The sequence below is a fragment of the Hylobates moloch genome, unplaced genomic scaffold (genome assembly GCF_009828535.3).
Source record: "Hylobates moloch isolate HMO894 unplaced genomic scaffold, HMol_V3 SCAFFOLD_11, whole genome shotgun sequence".
In the NCBI taxonomy this organism is placed as follows: Eukaryota; Metazoa; Chordata; class Mammalia; order Primates; family Hylobatidae; genus Hylobates; species Hylobates moloch.
In genome coordinates, this window is record NW_026652286.1 from 101,546,601 (window position 1) to 101,563,465 (window position 16,865).

At 43.2% G+C, this 16,865-nt stretch overlaps 1 protein-coding gene across 1 annotated transcript; it reads right to left on the reverse strand.

The window, feature by feature from the left end:
* Positions 1-9,807: 9,807 nt before the first annotated feature.
* KCNJ1 (potassium inwardly rectifying channel subfamily J member 1) lies at positions 9,808-15,418 on the reverse strand. The gene is made up of 2 exons (XM_058446545.1): positions 15,301-15,418; positions 9,808-10,947 (listed from the first exon to the last, which is right to left on the reverse strand). The coding sequence occupies exons 1-2, from the start codon at positions 15,343-15,345 to the stop codon at positions 9,808-9,810; spliced, it is 1,185 nt and encodes a 394-aa protein (XP_058302528.1). The 5' UTR covers positions 15,346-15,418.
* Positions 15,419-16,865: the final 1,447 nt, after the last annotated feature.

Below are 16,865 nucleotides of genomic sequence, written 5' to 3' on the forward strand. Positions count from 1 at the left end.
CATATATATGCAACCAAATTCTACATTTTAAAAAACATTTCACACTTAAAGCCTTTTTTAGCTAAAAAAATGTTGGTAATTTCTGGTACACGCTTCTTTCATTTGATGTTTTGAGGACATTGTCTAAAACCATTCCTTGTTTTTACCATGTGGTGTATGAGGGGTTGTGCTCTCACATCCTGAACTTTGGACACACTTCCTCTTCCTGGACTCCCCTCCACCCATCATCTGACTAACTCTTCCTTTTGCTGCAGATTTCACCTCCATGTCTTCTTCTCAGAGAAGCTCTCTCTCCTCGGTGCCTCACACTAGGTGAGGATGCCTTGTGCCAATTCTCCCCTCTGACATTGGTGTGCCCTGTCAGCTGCCCCAAGAATATGAGCTCCATGGAGCTCCGAGTGTATTTTGTTTTCTAAATATGTCTGTAGGACATTGCTCAGTGCTCAAATATTTGTTAAAAATAGCAGGCTGGGTGTGGTGGCTCACGCCTGTAATCCCAGCACTTTGGGAGACCGAGGCGGACGGGTCGCGAGGTCAGGAGTTTGAGACTAGCCTGACCAACATGGTGAAACCCCGTCTCTACTAAAAATACAAAAAATTAGCCGAGAGTGTTGGCATGTGCCTGTAATCCCAGCTACTCAGGAGGCTGAGGCAGGAGAATCGCTTGAACCCGGGAGGTGGAGGTTGCAGTGAGCTGAGATCGCGTCACTGCACTCCAGCCTGTGCGACAATAGGGAGATTCCGTCTCAAAAAAAAAAAAAAAAATAGCGTAGCATTTCACACTGCATTAACTGATTTCCCTGTCGTAGTACACTCAGGCTTCTCATCGTACACATAATCCTGCAACAAACATGCCTTTATGTGAATTCATCTATTAGGTGTCTGCGGTACAAACAATCCTTTAACAAGGAATATGACTTTGTGGTTAATTCTGTGTCATGTGTTCTACTAACTGATCTTCTCAACAGCCACGTGGAGTTGGTTTCATTATCATCAGCTTACTAATGAGAAACCCACAACTCAGAGAGGGTAAATGAGTTACCAAATTCATATGAAAGCAACTGAAAAAGAATTTGGACTCAGGCCTCTGGGAGACAGGAGTTGGCCTGTTCCTGGGGAAGCCCGTGAATTTTGACCCAGCCTAACCTGTGCTTTCAAAAGTGCCTGTTCTGCTATCTACAGTTTTTACTGGGATTAAATGAGTAGATACTTATAAAGCACTTAAAATAATGTCTGCTCATAATAAACTCTGTATAAATGTTGAATATATAGATACGTAGCAGCTCTGCCCTGACTAGCCGTGTATGGACCATGAGCACTCATCTTAACCTCTCTGGGCCTCAGACTTCTCATCTGTAAAATGGGAGTCATGGTATTATTTCAGCTTTATTGTCAGGAAAATGTTAAAGCACATGGAATCTCATAGACTCTAACACATGGTAACAACTTCCTCTTCGAGCCAGTCTAATCTCTCTAGAATGAGAAACTTCTATATTTAAATCACAATTTAAATTTTTTTATGTCTTTCACGGTCATTTTATCACCCCAGCAATGACTAGAAGGCCCAATATTTTATATATCTCTGTTAAATATTCTAAGCATTATTAAGAGCTTTCTGGCTCTAGCCAAGCCCTCTTTTTTTTTTTCTTTTTTTTTTTTTTTGAGACGGAGTCTCGCTCTGTCACCCAGGCTGGAGTGCTGGAGTGCGGTGGCTCAATCTCGGCTCACTGCAAGCTCCGCCTCCCGGGTTCACGCCATTCTCCTGCCTCAGCCTCTCCGAGTAGCTGGGACTACAGGCGCCCGCCACCACGCCCGGCTAATTTTTTTTTGTATTTTTAGTAGAGACGGGGTTTCACCGTGGTCTCGATCTCCTGACCTCGTGATCCGCCCGCCTCGGCCTCCCAAAGTGCTGGGATTACAAGCGTGAGCCACAGCCAAGCCCTCTTAACCATCAGAGGCAGACAACTTTTCAATCAGGTGTTTCACTTTTGCGATCTGGAAGTATATGGCGCCACCTGCTGGCCAAAGCACACCTCGCCAACAACGTGCAGGTTAGTTCAGGATTGCCCATTCTAGTAGGATCCCCTCCTCGACCCCTACCCTCCTGTCTTCACTCCCACCCAGGGGGAAATCTGAAGCACAGGATGGGTCAGCAATCGACTCTTTCTGAAGCTCATTAAGACACATTATTCCTCTTGAACAGGCCCCCCTGCAGGAACTTAGGGGCCCTAAGTTTCTCCACTTGTGAAATAACAGGGTAGGGTCAGGCTTTGCCTAGGTCCCTCTCACCGCTAAGCTTCTAGGATTCTGTGAGTTCACCTCGGAGGCAGGCACAGGGAGGAAGGTGAGCTACTGTGTCTCAGGTTAAAATCAAGCCTGGAAATGGAAAGCAAGGCCGGGAATCTAGGCTGGGAAACGATGAGGCCAAGGACAGAGGGAACGAGGGCACAGCATGGGACCCCCGCTCATCAGCCAGACCCACCCTGCCTTGGCCTTGCCCATCATCGCCAGAATAATCGTCATCACTCAAATACCATTTATTGGGAGCCTATATCAGACACAGTGCTAGGTTCTTTACATAGTATTTTGTTAAATATTATTTCATACTATTATCTGTACACTATCGCTTTAAGGTAGGTATTATTGTTGTTCACAGCTGGAAAAAAGACTCAGAAAGGCTAAGAAGTTGTTCAAGCTAAACACAGCCAATAAGTGGGAAATCTGGGATTTGACCCAGATCCATCTGTCTTCAAAACCCCTGAACCTTCCACCTTATTTCTTGCCTTCATCCCTCCTCCTTCCTTGCCTACTTTTTTCTTTTGTGCTTCATCAGGCTGTGTTTTTCAGAGGCTATCACAGGTTCAGGTTGCATCTGGCCATTGATGTGGGGAACTGAGATAACCCTAGGGATAATTGTGGTCTCTACTTGCCATTTTTAGTTCAACTAAAAACAGCTTTGCTGCTGGCCTCAACAGCCCACTCATTAGTGATTGCTTACTTTCACTTTGTTGGTGTAGATGAAGGTGCCTCCGTGTCCTCCCTTCCAGTGAGGGCTTCCCAGCTTCCTCAGACGCTAAGTGCAACTGTAGATACACATGGCCTCTGTGTTCCCAAAAGAAGCAGTGCGAGGGTGCAGTGCTTTCTCCATTCCCAGACTCACCTGCCTTTCTGGTCCTGGATACCACCTTCCAGGTGCATTTTCTTTCAGGAACATTGACTGCCTGGCACAAAGTTTGTGGGTGGCTCCAGGAAAGGGGAGAGGTGCAGGAAAGAACGCTGGGCTAACTAGCAGGCAGGCACTCTGGCTTCTGACCCCTGCTTCCCCACTTCACAGCTACATGACCTGGGCAAGTCATATGGTCTCTGAGACTCAGTTTCCCCTCCTGAAAAATGGAAATGATGACACTTTCTCTGCCTCCCTCAAAAGTTAGTTTCTGCCTCTAATTCTCTAATCCATCCCTCATGCCAACACAAGAGATATAGTCCCAAAATACTTGTTTAATCATCCCATGCCCCCTCAAAGACTCTGGTGGTTTGACTGATCAAGCCAGGACTCAAACTCAAGTCTGCTTGGCACCAAACCTCTGCCTCTTTGGACCATTCCTTCCACGTGGCCATGCTGTGGCCATGTAAAGCTGTATGGCACTTCCCAGAGCCCCCAGGCACATTCACGCTCCTGTGGCTCTGTTCGTCTGGAACATGTGCCCACCTGGTCACACACTTCTCTACCCTTCACCTTTCCCTCTGTCAAGTCGTAGCCACACTTCGAACCTAGATCAACTGCCTTCTCCTCCTAGAAGCCTTCCCCTGCTTCCTTCAAGCACCTTTTTCATACTTAGTTTGTAGCCTTGATTCATTTCATTAATTTACTTCATTTCAATTTTAATATTCTTCATTTCAATTTTAATATACTTGCGCACAAAATTTCCCACACAATGGTGAGCTCCATGACCCTAACCCCAAAGGGTCAGAGGATTCTAATCAAAAGGGGGTTATCCAGAATGCTCTGGGAATTAAATCCCCCCGGCCCGCTCCAGCCAAGCCCCCACCCCATGTACTGGAGTGGGATGTCTCTCTTGAGGATATGTCTTCGGACTTTCTACCCAGCCAAAATTCTAGGGAGGTTTGATCGTCAAAGAGCTGTTGGCCCTGGCAGACTCTCTCCCACTGGGAACCCGGTTGAGAGCCCAGCTTATTCTCCAGCAGGGTGGGCAGAATCAGCCCTACAGGCACCCTGCAAAGAGAGGGAAACTTTCAGGAAGGCAAAACAGAAAAAGCCACCATCTCTCTGGCTCAAAACCTCACAGCAGGGGCCTCTGGAGCAAGATCCCAGCAACTACTGCAAGAGCACCCATGAAGGTGAGGGAGGGTGTCCCACAGATGTTGGTATTATCAGCACTTACCCCTGCACAGTGATCTGCAGAACATTCTGTTAGGTGAAGAAAACCCTGCAGAACAGCGTCTCTAGAGTGTTACCTTTTGTGTGAGAATGGAGCAGCATGTAAATACCAACATGTCACATATGCATTGCTTACATCTTTCACAAAGAAACCGCCACAGGATACAACATAATAAAGATGCTTACCCTTTACAGAACGGGAAGAAACAGAGTGGAGGGCACAGGAATGGAAGCATGTTTTCTAAACCCTGTTCTGTGGTTTTGAAATTATATAAATTCCTTGCATAATTCATAAAAGAAATGGTGAAAACAAAAAAGGAAAACAATAAACAGACTTTAACGATTGGAAATAAACGGAAACAAATGAACCTATGTCCAGTTAGTACCTGATCACACGGAGAAAAGAACGACTTCAAGTGACTTTAACACTGTGTTGATTGTGCATTGCTATATAAAGAATATCTATAGGGTGGATGATTTAAAAATGTTTAATCCCAAATACTTTTAAGACTGTAATCAATAGTCTTCTTGTTAGCAGCGGAGTCAATATTGTTTTTGTTGAAACTATTATAAGCACACGGCATAAGACAATAAAAAGGCTCTCCCCAACATCAGCAGTTTTCCAGTTTAACTCTCGTCCTCTGAACTGGTTGGAGCTCCTGGATCTTTTCTGCAGTAGGCAGGACCCTTGCTTCCTCTTTTTTGCATCCCCAGTGCCTGGCTCACAGTAAACCCAAAATGAGCATCTCTTGAATTGAAGGCAAACCCAAAGCACCCAGATTCTACTCAAATGCCCCCAACTCATACCCTATCCCAGCTGGGACGGACCCCTGCAGGCACCGTTCTTGCCCCCTAGGCCTCCACTGGTCTCCATCAGGCCCCACCCTGGGCTCTGCTTTCTTTGCCTTTGAAGCATCAGGCGCAGGGTCTGCTCTGGGACCAGTGTCCTCCCCTTCATTCCTCACCTTCAAACCCATTGCTCCACCTCGTGTTGCCATGTCCACAGCCATTTACTTTTGACAGATGGATTTTAACATCTATTACTTCATTGAATCCCCTCCTTAACTCTATTACAAAACTCCATTTTACAAATAAAGAAACTGGGACTTAACAAAGTTAAGTCATTTCTCCAGGCCCCTTGACAAATGACTGGTCAATGACACAGGTCACTCAAAAGTTCATTGGACAGATGTGGGTTTGAATCCACTACTAGCCGTGTAGACCTTGAGCGAACCATTCATTGGTTTATTTTATTCATTATAACCATGTATGGATTGTGTGAGGAACTCTGCTGGTGCTAGGAATACAGAGGTGAGTAGAGAACACAGGGGCTGTTCTCCAGGGAGAACTGAGGCTCCACTTCCCATGTCAAAATGGAAATAATATCTGCCTCTACATCAAAGACTGAAATATAAATATATGTGTGTGTGTGTGTATACACACACACATAGTTTTTAATTATATATATATAATTAGTATATATATTTAGTGTTTGTGTATATTTAGAGAGAGTGGTATATATATTAGTATTAGGAAGACACTTTGCACCAACAGGCTAATCAAATCTTCAGGACACCCATGATACTTCCGTATACTGACCTGGTGGATGACCTAGAGCTCATGGGAAAAGACTGCCTTTTCCTGGAACCTGCAATTCCAGAGGTGTTCATTCAGCACTGGCCAGGGCTCTGTCTTGTGCTGAGCAATGAGTGGCTTCTCCCAAAGTATAAGACGCATCCCAAGAGCATGCGCCAGTCATCCGTGGGTTTCAGGGAAATGTGCGAGGGCCCTGGGGAATCTCTTCAGAGGGTGGTCCCTCCTAGGATGTCAACGAGGGATTTTAAACTCATGGGTTTTCAAGGCAGACTGCCCGGGGTTTGCATGCCAGCCCTGCCATTTTCCAGTTAGTGTCTCTGGACACCTTCCTTACCTTAGCTGCCTCAAGTGAAATAAAGGTATAATCATAGTCTCGACCTCATAGGATTGTTGGGAAAATTAAATGAGGGAATGTATATAAAATGCTGTAAACAGAACCTCAGACATGGTAACAACGTAGCAAATAACTCCTAGTAAATAACTTTCTTCTGCCACTGCACAAACCTTGGGGTTTCCCACTTGTCTGAAGGATACCGATGTCGTCCAGAACACCCAAGCAGTGAAGAGTGCGCTGGGTAGAGACGCACCCCAGCTCCTGGCCCCTGCAGCCGGTGGTGAAATCTCCCTCTCCAAGGGGCTCAGCTCCAAGGAGTCCAGCTGGGTGCATCTGGCTGGGGAGATTAAATTATTTTTGAATTCCTAACTGAATGTTCTTTTAATGGAAACTTAATGACAGGCATTGAAATAGATTTCCTCCATAACCCCTCCTCCCACCCCCCCACCCCCCACAGCTCTGCCTTGCGCAGTTCCCGATAAACTTTATTCCCTGCCCCTGGACTTTTATCTCCCCAATGACAAACAGCCCTTGCTGGACAGAAAGAGGAAATTCCAGTCATTGTTCTCAAACTTCTGGCTTCCAAAATAAAATGCTCTATCTCCCCTGTCAAGCTTTGATTGACACACACTTCCTGTAATGGCAGGCAACAACGGCCCAGGGGTGGGGCCGAGTTCATTTGCATTCTTTCCATCAGAAGCTGTCCTAACGTTTGTTCTAGACAGGGAAAGATCCCCGTGCTATTCACAGAAGCATCCTGTTGAGGACCCATATTCCGTTTCATGAAAAATCCCCAAGGAAGATACTTCCTCAACTGTCTCTGTAATCCGCACAGGGAGTCCTTCTAGAAGGTCCAGTTGCACATCCCCTTAGTGAGGGACACAGAAGGACAGTCACTGATCAGCCCATGTCTTAGATTTGGCAACACAGAAAGGATCTTTCCCTTCTACATTTTCTCTCTTAAGGAATAAATAATTTTTAAACATTTAGTGCTTTCCATTAAGGACAACCTCCCAAATCTTAACTCTTAAATATTAGAGCTTGAGCCAACCTAAGTCCAGGAAGATTCAACCAGGATTAAACGCTCTTAGTCAAAATCCCCATAGCAACAGAGATGAACTGGGCAATTCAAAGATAATCAGTCTCAAGGAAAATTTTGAATATAATAATGCATCATGGGATGCAGTTTTTCACGAAGGAAATTAGAACTGTTGACTTGCTTTTAAAATCAGCAAATAGAATAACCCTGCATCTGTGGCAAATAGCAGTACTGATGTAGTCAGATCCCACTGGGAAAAATGTTACTGAATTGTAATAAAAAGGCTGCCTTTAGCAGTGGTGTTAACCTACAAGTAGTTTGGCCTTCTGAGGCTATCTTTCATTTCTCTTTACTACTTGAGCGCCCATTCCCTTGTTAACCCCTTTCTTAAAATGCACAGGAGTTTTATGCGCTTTGGGGTTCCAGCCACTTCTTAGACCTATCAAAAGTTACCTGTTCCAGGCCTCATTTCCTAGGGGCTTAATTGGATGAACCTGTGGTTGCCAGAGGGTCAATGGGAATTTCCATTAAAAAAGAGACTCCAGGTGCAGGGTGTCTTGATCCTAGCAAAAGGATATTTAGAAGCAGATGGGCTTCCACCAAATAACCCAGAAGTAAATACAAATCGGAAAGATGTATGTTGTTCACCTCCCTAAACAGTCAAGGGGAATGGATTGCTTATGACCATCTCACTTCCAGCCATCTACATGCATGCTGCCAGCCAGCAGGAGAATACACCAGGAGGAGTGCATGCTGGTGGGAACAAGTGTCAACACAGTTTTCCTCCAGTTTATGAAGGGGCTACATCATGACAGTGGGCCAGCAGAGAATTCCAGCTCCCTCAAGCTTATGATACCTGATTTCTTTTTCCTGTCAGCACATTAAGTTGTGGTGCCAAAGCTCTCACAGGCACAGAGTGAGAGTTCCACATGGGCCAGCTATGGCCACTGTTACGGCCACCGACAAGGTGTGCAACCCTAAAACCATCAGACTCCCCACTGTTCTTAGTCAGAAGGGCCAGAATGGTGCATGGATCTGTACAAATACAACCCAGGCATGGAAAAACATAAGCCATCCCTCCCAACAACTGTGGGCAGCTGCCGTTTTATGTGCCAAGACTCACACTGGAGAGGCGTGATGGAGCTGTACCGGAAGGGGTGTGTCTGTGGCCAGGGTCATTTCCTCCTGAGGACTCCAAACAATAAATGTGTCCTATCTGCTTCCTCTCCACTCCTCCCACCCCTTCCACGAGAGGGTCCTCTCTGCAAAATGATTTTCACCTGGAACCTGACTCAGTTAATGCATAGTAATAATAATAATCAAAGTGCACGCACAGTTTCAGAAATTTACTATATTAATCGACACACTGAAAACATTTTGATTCCTAAGTAGCTTTGAGTACCAGTTTTTTTTCCAGGACACATTCAAAATGATGCAGGTGGGGATCTGAAGAAGACTTTCCCAGTAAAACCTTCCCCTCAAGGTCGATCCTTCCATAAGCTGGTCCCTTTTAGGAAGATGAGCTGTCAGGGAAAGAAAGACATAGTAACATTCTGACTTTGGGGCTCCATCCCATTCCTCTCTCTTTCCCACTTCTTCTTTAGAAATAGCATTCAGCACAAACTCTAGGTGGAGGAACACATGAAACTCTTTCTTCTCAGGTGCATTAATGATACATTCCCTTCTCTACTGACTTTGCACCTTCCAACTCCCCATGGCTGTCTTGGAAGAGCAGGAAATGCTCTTTATAAACAGATTTATAGCCCTTTAAGCCATCCAATACAGATTGAAAGAAATATCCTCATCACTTTTAACTAAAGCGTGCTGTCTTGCCGGAAGGTATCATCAAGATTCTAGTGTGTAGATTTAGCCTCTGTCTAAATGTACCACATGAGAAAGTTAGAGCCTCAAATTGTTCTTTGTGTAAGCGTTTTCTTATTGTCATTGATTGGTTGGTTCATCTCCCCAAATTAGGAGATAATTTTTCCATGAGTAAAAGTCCGCATTAAAAGCGGAGTCGTTCTTATCAGTAGAATCAAAATGAGATTATTATTGTCCCCTGATCATTTCTAAAGTTCATAACTTCTTTAAGGAAACCTTAAAAAATATTTTGTTTGGCCTGTTCATGAAACTTTTGATAATTTTGTCTGCTCCCATCAACCTTATATGAGCTCAAATAATCATATTTAAGATTTCAAGTGAGCACCTATGGCTTCCATATGCCAGTTTCATATAAATGCATTGCACGTTCTAATACAGTAGGCTTGTAGAGATGCATGTCTTGTGGGATCACAACTGCGGGGCTCAGGGGTCTTTGTGCTGGTAGATTTTGAAGGCTCTCATCCTACTTTCGTACCCCTAAATTGTTGACTGCTTCATAATGCTTCTAGCCACTAGGAACTTTAGAGACTTTGCTTTACTCCTGTTGAAAAGCCACTGTTACATTTTGGTGTCGTCTGTTTCATTGACTTCTGACAAGATGAAGTTGGGGTTGTCATAGCCTCTCTTCATCCTGGCTCTAGCATCTTTCTCATTATAAAGGCACATGGCACAGTGAGGAGTCTCCACTTCCACTGTCTTGCTAAAGTTATGGAAATCCACTCTGTATTTCCCTTCTTTAGTCTTGGATACTATGGGGGCAAAACGGTAGCCCCAAAGCACCTCCTCTGGGACATAGGATGTCCGGACTTGGCAGGTAGCACTGGTGGACTCCACTGTGCCATCTAAAAACACCACTAATTCGAAGTCCTGCTGGAGAAGGGTCTCTGCTGCCATGTGGAAGAAAGGGCTGTTGTGATCAATGACATGGTAAATTGTCAATGGGGAGATGAAGAATAAATTTTCATTCCCAGTGTCAACTACAAAGTTGATATTGATCTGGTCCAAAATAATGGTCTCTCCTTCAGGAGTGACTGTGGTCTTCAGAAGTTTTCCATAAATGTGACTGCCAATAAGAAGGCTCTTCCTGAGATTAGCCACTCGGATTAGGAGGCAAAGCTTCCCTCCCCGTTTGCTGATCACTGCGTTCTTGCTGAACGTAATGGTCTTGGCACGTTTTTTGGGCCTGGAGATCTTGGCTAAGATGGCCCCACACATGAAAGAATTGATTATAACTCCAAGTATAGACTGAAAGATAAGCAGAAAAATGGCAGTGGCACACTGTTCTGTCACACACCTGAATCCATATCCAATGGTCACTTGAGTCTCCAGAGAAAACAAAAAAGCTGAGGTCAAGCCATTAATATTCTCCACACAGGGAGTGTGATTGGCAGAAGGATGGAACTCTGGGAGGTCTTTGTGAATGTACGCTACTGTGTACCACAGCAGACCAAAGAAAAACCAACTCCCCAAGAAGGCTGTGATGAAAATGGTCATTTTGTATCTCCATTTGAGGTCAAGTACTGTTGTCCAGATGTCCACAAAGAATATAAACCTTGACTGTGCCTCCACATTGCCAAATTCTATGTTGCACCTTCCATCTTTGGAGACTAGCCTTGCTCTTTGCCGAGAATGCCCAAAAAAGCGAGTGACGACCCATTTCCGAAGATGTTTGAGCATACTTTCTGTCAACACCCTGATCTGAAAACACATCAAAGAAAAACAAAAAAGGATTATGTTTATAGCAATAGTGAACTAGGTGACTCACATAAAAGACCTAACTACGAAAAGATCATTCAAAATTATCTGGGTTACTGATCATTTGGCAAGCTGACAAGTTTATTCTGGATACCACAATGCTATTTCTGATAGAAACTTTCCACTGGAAGACCACGTTACTCAAACATAAAGAGGCAAAATAATTACAGAGAGCTAGAAATGAAGACAAACTACGTGATTATATATTCAAGTGTTTCCTGACCTCAACTGGTCTCACACAACCTTAAATATGTTTGTAATAACCAATTATGACTTGTATTTTTATTTATTGAATATTACTTAAATCACCTTCTCATAAGTTTAGACTTATGTTAAGCAATAATTGCTGAGAAATCACAAACTTGAAGCATTATAGATGTTTTTGAGATATAGAAAAATAAATAACTGATCAATAAAACACTCATCAATATACTACCTAAATCATCTATGTACTTCTACTGATACTCATATATCAACAAAAATCCTAATTCAATTCTGTTCTCTCATTTCTGAAATGAGAAAACTGAGATTCAGAAAACTTAAATAACTTGTCCAAATTCATGTACCTAGCCAGTGGCAGGATGACAACTAGAATATAGGGCTCCCTGCCTCCAGTCTAGGGGAGCTTCTACCACTCCGTGTCTCAGTTATCAAATGTTATATTCTAAAGTCACACTTTCCTAAAATATTTTCAGACAAGTATTGGTCGTATTTCTTTTTGTTAAATGCTCAACACTATTTAGAACAGAGCTCAGATCCAACCAGATGGTCTTATAGGGCTTCTCCATAAATCTACAAGCCTGTTCCTACTCTCTCCCCATGGTTTCCCAAGATTCCCAAAAGGAATAGTATGAGAGCCACCATCAACACATCTCACACTTCCTTCCCTACTCCAAAGCTGGAGGACTGGGGAGCACTGATTTAAATAATACTCCATAAAGACAGACCATACTTTATTAATTCCTATATCCCAATTGCTAGCACAGTTGATGAGTGCCTACTGTTTATTCAGTAAACATAAATGAAATATTTCAGTGAATGAATTATATTTATCAAAATCCTATTTGCTCAATTGATTTTTTATAGATGACATTACTGTGACTTCCATTTTACAGCAAAATAGTGAAGGGCCTGTCCCATAAACAGCCAACAGTGGTGAAACCCAAAGTCATAAACGCTGGATTACCTCCTCCCCTACGTCCAAGAATATCAAGGTGTGCCCACCCTGGTCCGCAGTGTCTTCAGGGTATTTTTCATTAAATGCAAATGTGTTTTTAAAATAGATTTCAAAATCCCCCTTGAAAAATGTGTTTATTTGTAAGAACTAGGAAGCGAAACCAACTGAGTGATACATTTTAAATAATAGTGATATCCCACAGTGTTTTGTTCAAGGCCTTAACCCAGCTGAGAACACAAGAAGCCAACACCAAGTCGAAGCGGTGACGAGAAAACCACAGCTGCGGTGGTTTGAAATGTTGAGGGCAGGTTCTAAAGACATAAAAAAAGAAAATGCTGCCAAGAGAATAAACAGCAATGCACATAGTCAGAGGGTCCTCCTCTCATCCCACACTGCCCTCATTGACCTCAAGTCCCCAACGAGGATTAGGGGATGGTGCATGTGAGGTACAGAGGAGGAAATGGTCTTCTCCTTTCCTGGCACACACATCCTTTACCCTGGTCTACACCCATGTGGACTGACCTCTCTCCCAGGTGCATTCAGGGTTGCACTGTTTACCCAGCTCTCCAGAGAGTGACTCTCAGCTCAAATAGTAAATTCTAAAACCAACATTTATCAATTGAATCCACATTCTCTTTGTCATACATTATAATTCCAGAGATGGCTCCTAACACACCAACTTCTGAGTTTTTTTCCCCAGCACCCTGCTCCTCTAGCCTCCCTTAAATTCATTTTACTTTTAAAGGCAAAGAAGATTTCTGTAGAGTGAAGAAGTACCCCCGATTGATCACTTGAATAACGTTGAGTTTCCATGACTGCATTAATAATGAAACATTATCTGCCTGGCTTTCCAGAGAGGTGATTTCCCCAGCCTCCACTTACCAACGTCTGAAACACATTCCGACTGGAAGTATTCATAGCTGGAAAAAGCAAGGAAGTGGTGCTGGTTGTTGGTCTTTCTATGCAGACTGATTTCTTTTAGACTCAGCCTAATTTATTGTAGGCGACAGTCAGTGGACTGATGCTAATTTGTGTAAACTTGGAAACACTTAATTTGATAGTGGAGTCGTGTGATTTAAACCAAGGCAATTGGTTGTTCTCAGACCAAGCCCCAAGCTGAATATGTATTTTTTTCTTTCCAACATCACATGGCTTGAATACCAACATGCTAAGACATGACAAGCCATCAGCTAAGGTCTCTGGGCAGCAGGCGTGGATTGGGTTCCAGCATTGCCTTCCTCTCCTTGGCCACGCTCTATTGCTCACTTGTTTCTCCTAAAGGTTGTGCCTAATAACTACTGGCCGGAAACAGTTACTTATCATCAATCTCCCAGCCTATTCTCTGAAACCCACTGAAATACTGAGTTTTCCAAGTGTTCACAAAGATGCAGGTGAACATACAGACATAGATAAGTACATATTTACAAGATAAAAGTAAGATCACACCAGGAAGAAACAAGATACTACGTTAATCTCTCTATACAACAGTTATGTAAGAAACAGACTTAAAAGAAGTCTTTATTGTTGGAAGTCTTTATTATTCTGGAAAACCTGGCATTTACTGAAGGTGTTTTTTACGTGCACTGGGCTAGCCAATGCTATTGATTTATTTGTTCAGAGTGAGAGGGATTATTCTCAGAGAATGCAATGATACAGGATAAATTCATCCACTAACCAAAACTGTCATTCACATGGCAGACCAATTATTGCACAGATCCTACTTTTTTTAGATAATGGTATTTAATCTAACCACAGATGGAGCCAATATGTATTTTATGAACTCTTAGGTGATTAGAGATTGTCCCTGGTGTCTCGGTTATATAATATGCTCAGTTTTTAGGTTCCTTTCTGTTGAAATCAGTAAATCTTAATAGCAAGCAAAGGGCTGCGCATTAGCTAATATTTACCAAGGTATTTTAGTGGCTTGGCAAAACAAGCGGATTACATTACTGCCACTTTTTCTTTAGTGCCTCAGCGTTCTTGTTCCATAAATAATCCATTCTCAGAAAATAGACATTTTGTGCACTTCCCAAACACTGATTGTATGCATATTCTGTAGGATTTCAAAGACAAATGGAACTCTTCCTGTTCTCAAGAAGTTCATAGTCTAATGGGGAAGTGAGCTAAGGAAATCAATCACAACCAAGCGTGGTTGGTATAATGCCAAAAAAAATAACTTTTTAAAAAGGTCCCCATCAGCTGGGGATCCACCCTTTCTTTGCAAACATACTTCAACTGGCAGAAAACTCATTGCATTTATGTATACATTAATTTATTTATCAATCACTATTCAGTGATGATATGTTGATACCCAATGTTGACTGTGTGCTGACCATTGTGCTAGACATCAGAGAAGCAATGGACTCAGTCCTTGTTATCATGCAACTCCCATTTCAGCAGACAGGGTGGTGCAAATGGGTCAATAAACTATGAAATGACCAGTGATAAATGCCAGGATATGAAAGAGTGGGAGCACTCTGGGAAGCACCTATTTTGATGAGCAGAACCGTAACCCTGAGGCCAAGCCCTGAAGATGAGTTACAGTCACATATAGTAGAAACTCTATAAATATTTGCTGAATGATGATAAATAAATTAATCAATGAGTATATAAAATCAATGAGCTTACTCTCACTTATATCACTTAGTATCTGGTGGCTCCCACTCTAATGGAGATGTCTTGTGTGTGCACTACTAACCACACTACAATGTAATCTTCTATGTGACCCAGGCAGGGGCAACCAAGGAAAGAAAACATGGAGGAACTGAAAGAAGTTCCAAGTAAGCAAATAATGGAGTATAGAAAGCCTCAGTGAGACACTGGGCTGCAAAGGCAAGCTAGAGCCAACGCACTCTGCACTTGGTGTACCATTTGACATGTTTTTTTCATAGAACTAAAGGAGAAACTGTTATAAAGAACATTCTTCTAGTTGTGCTTCAGAGAAAACTCATTAAAATTCTAAATCAGTCTGAAGTCTCCTTCATATTCTTGAAAATAAACATATTTTCTTCCTGAATTTCCTTTTCTCCATAAAAATATGTGCTTCATTTGTATGCAGCATCTACTTTAATCAGTATGTGCTCATTTTAAGGGAGGGACCAACAGTTTGTGGTCCTTACCGAATCTGATGAACCCAGGTGCAGAAGCTCTTCTTCCACAGACATCCACTTGAGAACAATTCGTTAAGAATTTGGGATTTCTTACAGCACTTACCATCCCAGCCTGCTCAGCAGTCAAACAGCCACTATGTCAAAGAGGGGAAAGGGAAAATAGGCATGGCTGTTACTGCTTCTGATTTAGAATCAGAAGTCTATTATTCTTCTATAGAACTGGAGAAAAAAAAAAAAAACACTTATTGCAGTCTGCCTTTCAGCCAAACCTCTCATAGCTCATACACATCCTTAGGTAACTTTAGGACATTTCTGAGAGTCAGGATTTCAGGTTAGAGGTAGGAAATATGAGCTATGTGGCCTGAGAGGAGAAGTCAGATGATTGTCTCTAGTCCCTTTCTCAACGTGGTGGAGAAGAAATTCGTTTCTATGAAAAAATTACTGCTTTGCCAACAGTTGATTGAATCCGGAAACATTTCTTGAGGATTTTCCATTGCAATGATTGAATGGGATTATGGGGCAGAGCCTCTTCCTTCTTAATCAATATAATTAAACAAACACATTATTTATTGAGCATCTACTATATACCAGGTGCTAAGCTAGGAAACAATGCAAGGTAACAGTCCTTGCTCTCAAGTTGTTCATGAATAAGTAATTCAAGAATTGTAATGTGGCAGGTTTGCTGCCTTGAAAAGATTGAGGACAGGATGTTAAGGCAGCCCCAAAGAGGAGACCCAGAAGGTTGGGTGGGTGTCGGGCTTGTACTCTTACTCAGCTTTGCTAAGGAGGGAAAACAACTGCACCTAACTGCTGCTTTAGAGGACTTCCTGTTTTCTATGAAAATCATCTCAAGCTATTGGAGGATCACCACCCTGCTGGATCTGCAAAGGTTCACAGCCCCGAGAAGCAGTAAACCGTCTAGCTCCACAGACTACACTTAACACATCCAGAACCCGTAGTAGACAGAGAGTGGCATTTCCCTTCTGTTCGGTAATGCCAGAGAAGTTATCTCTGATGTCTTTACCACTATCAGGCAGCTCACACGGGAACAGCATGGGCTCTTTTTAGGTAGAACTTGGCAAGGCTGGTAGAAACCATCTTTCCTGGCCTCACGGGCATAGAAGAGGGCATCTGAGCTTCAGGACTCTTCCAGGCTAGACTTGGGAATGTACTTCAGGAATACCCTACTTTTCTGTGGGGTGAGCATACTCCTGGGTCCCCACTGCTGTGAAGCCAGAGTGTGTCTGTATCCAGGGTGCAAGTGCAGCAAGGGCCTTCCTAGGTGCCTCCCTCCTTCCAGAGAAGAGAGCTTGGGGAAAAAGGGCTGGAGCATCACAAGGTCTGATGGTGTTGGTACTTTCAGGAAGGCACACCATGCTCTGTAGGCGTCTCTAGGCCAGCCAGCCAGAGTATCACTTTCTGAATAACTTGGCCTTTTGGGCACAGGGCATCAGGAGAAGATAGGAGATCCTGGCCAGAAATGTTCCCAGAAGAGGTAACAGCTAGGGGCAGTGTGGCAGAGTGGAAGGGCCTCTAGCTCAGGTTAGCACGGACATTGATTTGAACCCTATCTC